The following is an 8,262-nucleotide window of genomic DNA, read 5'->3' on the forward strand; positions in this document are numbered from 1 at the left end:
CCGCCGGCGCCGTTTCATAGTTTACGGGGGGTTTGCAAGGCGCCCGAGCGATTTCTGGGTAGCTGTGGCCAGTGTATTTACTAAAAATGTGAGGTAGATGAGAGGCCGGTAGCAAGGCTGTGTCCCCCGGACGCAGAGCTTTCCTCCTGATGGGCAGCAGGGGCCGGGGAGAGTCGCTCAAACCCAGCCAAAGTTTGTTCTCCTTCCAGAAGCCGGAGAAGGGGTCGGTGGGTGCGAGCTCCGGCCGGAGGTCGGTGGTCGACAGCGCCCGGCTTATTTTCCTCCGTTTCGTCCTAAGGACCCGTTCGGTTTTGCAGGATGTGTAAAGGGCTTCCACGTCCTCTCTGGAGATCAGCGTGCATTTGGCGGCGTGGAAAGCGATGGAGTTGATGGCTTTGAGTTTCCTCAACTCCTCCAGGTCGCAGTGATGCTTTTTTACTTTTAAATGATCCATTCGCTTGTGCACGGTAGTTCGCGGGATGTTTTTGAGCAGGTCTGTAAAAACCTGGGAGAGTGCAAACATTTGCTTTCCTTTAATGATGAGGTAGCCGAGCCTCACGCCATCCACCTCTTCAAAACCCGACTTCAGGTCTCCCATTTCGTGAATTAAATTATTCCCAGCATTTGCAGAGAGAGAGAGAGAGATGGGGGGAAAAAAAAAAGGGGGGGGGAAAAAAAAAGAAAAAGCCACACACACACAATCCTCAGCCAGATGCTGTATTTGTCTCAAGCCATCCTGCTAATAAAATATAACAAAGGCTGTTATTCCTGGTGAATGAAGTGCCAAACTTTAGACAAAATGAAAAAAAAATAAATTAAAAAAATACCGTGAGGCTACAATCAATATATAATCTTAAAAATCAGGTTTGCCAAAGTGTTTCTCTAAGTTGCTGCTGAAGATCAGTACCTGTTCCCTTTCATTCCCTGCTTTTCCATTGGAAACTATGATAATGGAATGTGAAGGGAGGAAGAGAAAAGAAATGCAGCTGCTATTCCCGCCGCTGCTTTAGCTACAAATAAAATGACAGAGTGAAGTGAGCTCGTCCGGAGACACCTTCATCAATTAATTCCCCTAAAGCCAACGCTGATTGGACACTCCTGACAGGTGATGCAATAAAAATTGATATTCCACCCCTTCCCCCAAAAAATCTCCCACTAATTAGCATACCCTTATACTGCCACCTCCCCTCCCAAAGTAAATAATACAGTTAGTATATAAATCTTCCTATTAAACAATCCGAGCTCAAACACACTCAGACCTCTCAGACTTCCTCGTAGCTAGCTTCCGAGGAAGGATTTGTGTGCTTTTTTCCCTATCGCTTCGTATATTTTTAGCCCGTTTTGGACAAACGTTGCTCTTTTGTGCATGCCGTGAATTTAAAGGACGTAAGTCTGATCGTAGCGATGGAAAATCCTTCGGTAACGTAGCCGCTTTAAACTAGCGTTTTATTCTGCATTGTGTGGAAAAGGAAGCTTAGCGAAAACGTGCAGAACAGCCTGGTATTTCCCTTTCTGAGGCTCCAAAGTTAAATGCTCGGTTGTTAACGAGAGGGAATACTTACATTTTCGAGTTTCTCTTGATTTTCCTCTTCTGCTTAATTAGCTTTTTACAGCCGGGGACTAAGGTTATTTTGCTGTCTGAATACCACGGGTTCCCGCACCGTGATACTGTAACACTTTTAACTGAAATTCTGCCTGTAATATTGCGGGCGGGGGGAGGAGGACGTGGGCTCACGTCAGACCCATAACAAAGCATAGATAAGCCAGAAATGTATACACTTTTCACGATTAACCGTGCTGGATCGCGAGCTGGAATGTCCTATAGTCCCAGATCCCACGTCAGGATTCCTGCGTGCTGATTGCTTCCAGCAGAGAAAGGAGAATGTAAAATATCCAAGGTGCTTCCAAGAGCCTTTACGTAATAACAAAAAAGTGCTGGCGCACACAATGTACGATATTGCAACGGGCTAGGATGCTCCTGGCTCGCAGTTTGCATATTCCGCTCGGAGTAGCCCTGCCGCAGCTTTTTGATGTTCCATTTATAGCAGCCCCTTAAAATCAATTTGAAGAAGCAGCATGAAGGTTTAACCTCTTCTTAAGAACGTTAAATTATGCGAGTGTCAGGAACGAGGATTTCGCAAATGTTGCGATAGCTGCATGCCTCTCCCTTGTCACGTTAAAGTGATGCTTGCGGTTTGCACGTTAGGCGCTGCAAAAAAAAAAAATCGCCAATCTCTGCCGTGCATCCAGTGTTCCGCTGGATACAAACACGAGCACTTTTATGTATCACTGCACATCCAGAATTAGACATATCCGCGAGATTAATGAGACATCTCATATTTCTGGGACTTGGCAAAAAAATCGACCGAGGGAAAAAAAAAAAAATCTTCAGTCCCAAACGTCAATATCCACTCCGCGTATTGGCAACATGGTGCGTGGAGTTCGCGTTACCCCGTCAGGTACAGCTAAAATAAAGCGCATGATCACTCTGCAAAAACGCAGCTTTGCATGCCAAGGCGAAATGCAGGCGAGCCCCCAATTTCGCAGGAATTCTAGAGAGAAGTGGGAATTTGGAGAAGTGCATCCGGGAATGGAGGAAGTCTATTCAAGGGAGCCTCTAACTCGGAGGGCTGAGATTTGAAAAGTCAGCCCTAGACTACTGTTGCTCTCAGCGCAGATGTAATCGCCGCTGTTCAACTTAATCCATGTGTGCGCGAACCGCGATGCCTAGTTCTTCCCTTTGAAACCTGGGGATAGCATTCCCATCCGAGAAAGCAGAGCTAGAGCAAATTACATTTTGTCCCTCGAATTAGAAAAGGATCATTGAGTGGATCTCGTGATATTTCAGCCTTTAAACGTAACCGATAGGCAGCAGTGAACAATGCCTCGGCACAGCTAAGACCATCCGCGGAGTTCGCCTTCCCTCGCCTTGCATCTGGATCCCCCAGCCTTGCCTTTCTCTGTCTGCCTCGGGTGAGGGGCACCCTGGTATATGCTGAGGCTGAAAGCAAAGTTTCGAGAGAAAACAGCTGCTGGCGCTAAAAAGAAATCATCGTAGTCTTTCTAGAGCTAGAGACAATAAGGTCGTTTAAAAATTCCTCCTGATGTACTTATATGCTGCCAACACCCCCACCCCCTCCCCGCTGCTCTCCTCCCCCTGCTTTAAGGTTAAGGCTATGGAGTCAACAGCAGAGGAACAGTAAACTCCGAGAAAGCTGCTCAGGAGACGTTACCAAAAGCCCCGGTGGGCTGAAAAGTCCTTTATTTGCCAGGTAGTTCGGCTGGGGTGGCTTCCCGTGTAAATCCACGCGTGCGTTCGCACGCCGGGAGCCACGGGCACCCGCACCCACATACTGCCGGTGACAGCCGGGCAGTGGGATTCGGCAACTGTTTTAAAAATGCATTATTTTTGTTCCTTCAATTCCGGCGCTACCAAACGTTTAAAACTGGTGGCGGCTCTTCGGCAAACCTCCATCTCCCGAAAGGTGCGGCCATGAGCACCGGGGTCGAGGCAGAGCCAAATGTCGATGGGGAGAAACCCACCAGAAGTCTTGGGAAATGTCAGGCGCCCAACCTACACATCCCCACCGTATACTTACACACACTTTCGGTTGCATATCTTTCTCCGCATCTCGCACGGAGACCTCTGTTTCTCTACTTCTCCATCGTTTGTGTTGGTTTTCTTTTTTTTTTTTCTTTCTTTTTCTTTTTGTGTGTGTGTTTGCGTGTGTGTGTGTGTGCGTGCGTGTGCTTTCCCTTGGCCATCAGCACACGTTGTGTATCCGGGGTCGTCTTCAAGCAGGCTGGGGGGAAGATCCTGATAAAGAGCCGGCAGAGGCCCCTTGCACACGCACACGCACATTAAAGGCAGGGGACTTGAAAATGGATTTGCACGCACATAGGGGATTGCGATCAATAGCCACCAACATTTATGGCTTAGATTGTTAATGTGAAAGCTGGCCAAAAGAATGAAAATGAAAAATTAAAGGTGTCTGGTATCAATTACATGAAAAGTTATGCAATAATTTACTTACTGGGAGCCGGGGTGTATGCCTGCGTGTTCGTGTGTCCGTGTGTACGTCGTGCATGTGTGTGCAGACCCAGATGTATATGTCGCTCCCTCTCAAAAGCAAGGGAGTTTCTTTGTTAATTTTGTGGACTGTGTCACCCTCGCTGGTGATCAAAGATGAACATGATTAAAGGGATGGGTGTTTGTCTCTCATTTCTTAAGATAAGGACGCCCAGAGATGCCCGGTTTTGCCAAATACATATACAGAGAGTTGTGTGTATAGGCGCACGCACACACAGAGACTATCAATCAAACGTGCTCCTTTTCACGTTGAGTAGCGTGCAATCTGCAATCTACACTCTATAGTCAGTAGTATTTCAGTCTTGAAGCTGTCTGGCCGAAGGATAAACCTCATTAGGAAAGAAAGAGCAAAATAATATTCATAATACCTCGCTGTAGACCTATTCCCATTTATTGGAAATCGTATACTTTCATTTTTGTAAACTTGTGTTAAAATATATGTGCTCGCGGGGAAGTGCTTAACCACGTCATTCCAGAAAGAAAATGTGTGTAACATTTAAAATACTCCTTTTACGTGATGTTTTGATTTATTTTCATAGTATGATTATGTTTAAATACCAGTGCAATTCAGCCTGACCTCTTCCTTCTGCAATGAAGTAATGCACACACCATTTACAGTCTTTTAAACGTTTCGTTGGGAAATGCAACAGCGATGTCCACCAGCGGTTGCACTAATGGGGAGAATTCTTTTGAAAATCTTCGGGAAAACCTAAGAGGTCATGTGCATTTTCACACTAGGATTGCCACATTATTAGAGCATTATTATTATTTATTATTATTTGTTAAGTGCTGGACCATGCCTTCAGGTATTGACAAGCATTAAATAAACCTTTTGCTTTCGTGACGCTGGGCAGAAATATATATTTCGAATGAGAACTGGTTTTCTAACCCTATACTCTGCTTTTAGATATTGCTGGGGATATTTTGCTCAAGGAGGACACAGATAGAAAGCAGCTAAAGGCTAGCACAAAGAGTCCAGTAACGTAAATATAATAGGGTCAAAGAACAGTATAATAGGATCCTTCTGCTATCTTAAAGTGAGCCAAAAGTAACTGTAGTACCTAAAATTTGCCATAAATTCTAGTATGACAACAGATCAGAATGTATAACTAAATCTCCTAAATGTGTAGGACAAAGAAATGCCAAAAATCAGTCTGAAAAAAAAAAAATCATAACCTGGCTAACACTCTTATGCCTAGGAGTTTCAGGGTCGCTGTTTTTTTTTTCTTCTTTTTTTTTTTCCATTTTTACTTTTTTCCCGTCTTTTTCTTTGTGTGGTTTTTTTTTTTTTTTTTTTTTTTGTAAACGAAGCAGCAATGCAAAGTTCTGCTAAGTGCTTTTTAAGTTGTGTTTTTTTCCGTGGGGGCTGAGGTGTCACTTGCAGACTAGAATTTTGTGCAATTTATAATTACCACGGGCTAAGACTATTTCTTGAGTTTGGTGCTCATGGTAGTTTTAAAATACTTTTTAGCAGGAGTTTCTGGACACATACTACATGCCATGTTGTTTACTGACCCATAATCAAAATGCAGTGACCTTCTACCCTTTTTTTGCCCCTTGACCCATGCTGAATTCAATGCAGCCTTTATAAATTTGCAAATCCTTGGACGTAAAGGGGATTTGGCGAGGCTTTGTTCTGAAAGGATCCTAAAAGTTTGCATTTTTAATTAGACAAAGGTAAAGCAACAAACATTGGGAAATAAGATCCTCTCCTGCACATAGGTGATCACCCTTAATTTCTGCACTGGGGAACTATATCTTAAAAAACATACCCTGCAAACTGAAAAGCAGTTGCAAACGTAGGAGATCAGGAGGTTATGAATTGCACCAAATTAGCAATGTGGTACAAATCACTTTCATGACGTAAGGGATGGCCAGGCCACAATCTTCCGGCGCTCCTCATCTCCAAGGACCGTGTGGATCCTGGTGACCCGGGGAGAGGGGAGAGCCAGCGATTTGATCTGCAGCTACAGGCGCATTCCCTTATCTCCTTTGCTATCAGCCAGTTTAAAGGACACCGTAATTACGATGGTGATAAAACAATGCCCGCTTATGTGTGCTGAATAAATAAAGAATGTTTACAGCCCCAGAATGTTTCAATTCCAATTAAAAGCTATCAAAGAAAAGCCCCCTCCCTCTCTCCCCCCCCCCTCCCTCCTTTCCACCCTCCTTCTCCCCCCCCGACTCCCTATTTACCTTGTTGGTTGTAATATGGCCCTATGAAATAAACCGGCCTTCCAGTTTGCTATTAAGGCCACATGGGGGGGAGGGGGAGGAGGAGAGGGGGGTGAGACAACACGCACTCCCGGTCCCACAATTACTTGGGTCGCCTGCATCCTCTCTCTTTTTTTTTTATTTGTTTATTTTTCAATTGGGAAAGGCATGATGATGCGTGGGGGAAAAGGCACTTAAGGATCCCTCTCCAACCACCGGCCGGGGGAGTTGGGCTGAATGAATCCGGTGCCCTTGGGCGCTGGAGGAGGGGGCTGCCACCTCTACAGCCCCCCCCTCCCCCGGGGTCTCCCCACCGCTCCTCTTCCCTCTGCGGCGGGGAGCCTTGGAAACGGGAGCCTGAAAATGCATCCCGCTCACTAAGACACAAGGATCATTTCAAATATTCATTGTATCAGCAAATCTCATCATAATCAGATTAAAGCAAGGTTTGGGGAGGGGGGGGGATATTGCCTGTGTGGCTGGGTGCGAAACACCAACTGGACTACAAAGAAAGCAGAAAACGGGTTCCTCTCCCCTGCCTTGGTTGCACAGGGGGAGGAAATGAAAAGCAGTAATTTTTGCGAAAAAGGGACACTTTGAAAAGCTGCGATCCTCCATTCCACCCTGGGTAGCACGTTTCTCTCTGAGGTTGTTTCCCTTTAAACTTTACGCTTAATATTTCTACATGATGCTCTTATTTATTTGTTTGTTTTGAACTCCAGACAGAGAGGATTCCCGCTGCGGAATCCACTGAGGTAGATTTTCTTCACGCCAGTTTGCTTTTAGCTTACCTCAGCTGAGGGGGCAGCTTTTCTACATTCAAGCTTTAAAATGTATACTTCATGGAGTTGTCTGGGGTGAAACGTTTATATTCATTTTGTGGGAGTGAGGAAGGGAGTGCATTTTCAGGTCTGCTAGATAGACGCAGGCCCTTTTCCTTTTGAAAGTTTAGACCTCCAATACCCTCAATTCTACTGGCAGAATTAGGATGGACTTGGAGGGTCCTAAACGTGACCATTCACTAAGGCGGGGGGCTACAGCTTGCAACAACGTGCTCGGCAACTTAATCTTACGCTAAAAAGAGCAGAGAGCGAAAAAGAATGGAATACAAACTCTCCCGACATTTGTAGCCGCTTCCAAGGTGGACCGTGCATTTTAAAGCTGATGGGAACGTGTGTGTTTTGGAGCAAAAAGGAGAGAAGGTAAGTGTTTGTCCTTGTATCCGCCAGTTCGGGTAGAAACAATGAAAGAACAAAGGGAACCACTTCTCCGTGTGAACATTTCACGTTTTCCTCCTCCGTTCGAGCCTCCTTGCGAAGAGCTGGCAGGGGGGACTCGCTTAAACTTTACCTTCCGAGGCTGGGCGGCGGCGGCGGGGGTGCCAGGGACGGGGCGAAAGTTGCGGAGCGATTTCAGTGACCCCCCGTTTGCCGCCGGAGACCACCGCCGCCGCAGCGGTGTCCGCTGCGAGCCCCAGTCGCCGATTTCACGGCTCCGAACTCACCGGAGAGTCTCCGCGACGGCGAGCCGCGGCCGGTGGGAGCGGGAGCGGGGTCGGGGCCGTCCCGGGCACCCCCGGCGGCCCCGAGCCGGGACCTTTGTGTGCGGGGTCTCCCCCCAGGCACGGCGGGCGCCTGCACCGGCGCTGCCGGGGGGGGACGGATCTCCCTGGTAACCGGCGAGGAGGCGGCGGGAGAGGAAGCGGAGGTTAGCGGGCGGGGGGAAGAGAAAAATCTGCAATTATTCGCAGATCGAATAAATTGCATCAAAGAGGGGGTGCGGGGCGGTGTGTGCAAACCAACATCGCCGGCGCTCGGCGCCGTGGAGAGCTCGGGGCCGGCGGGCGCGCGGCCTCGCCGCGAACCGTTACAAAGGGCGGCGGGTAGGTCCGGGCCTCCACCCGTCCCCCCGCGGAGCGCCGGGCCGCCCACCCGGGACACGCACGCTCGGTGTTTACA

The 8,262-nt window shown here is 47.5% G+C and overlaps 1 protein-coding gene across 1 annotated transcript in view; it reads right to left on the reverse strand.

Moving 5' to 3' along the window:
- SKIDA1 (SKI/DACH domain containing 1) overlaps positions 1-598 on the reverse strand; it is a 2,431-nt gene extending 1,833 nt beyond the window's left edge. Inside the window, exon 1 of the mRNA XM_010562768.1 lies at positions 11-598. Within this exon, the coding sequence (XP_010561070.1) occupies positions 11-598 (588 nt within the window). The remainder of the gene's footprint in view (positions 1-10) is intronic.
- Positions 599-8,262: the final 7,664 nt, after the last annotated feature.

This window comes from Haliaeetus leucocephalus, unplaced genomic scaffold, assembly GCF_000737465.1.
Source record: "Haliaeetus leucocephalus isolate CR32 unplaced genomic scaffold, Haliaeetus_leucocephalus-4.0 Scaffold0, whole genome shotgun sequence".
In the NCBI taxonomy this organism is placed as follows: Eukaryota; Metazoa; Chordata; class Aves; order Accipitriformes; family Accipitridae; genus Haliaeetus; species Haliaeetus leucocephalus.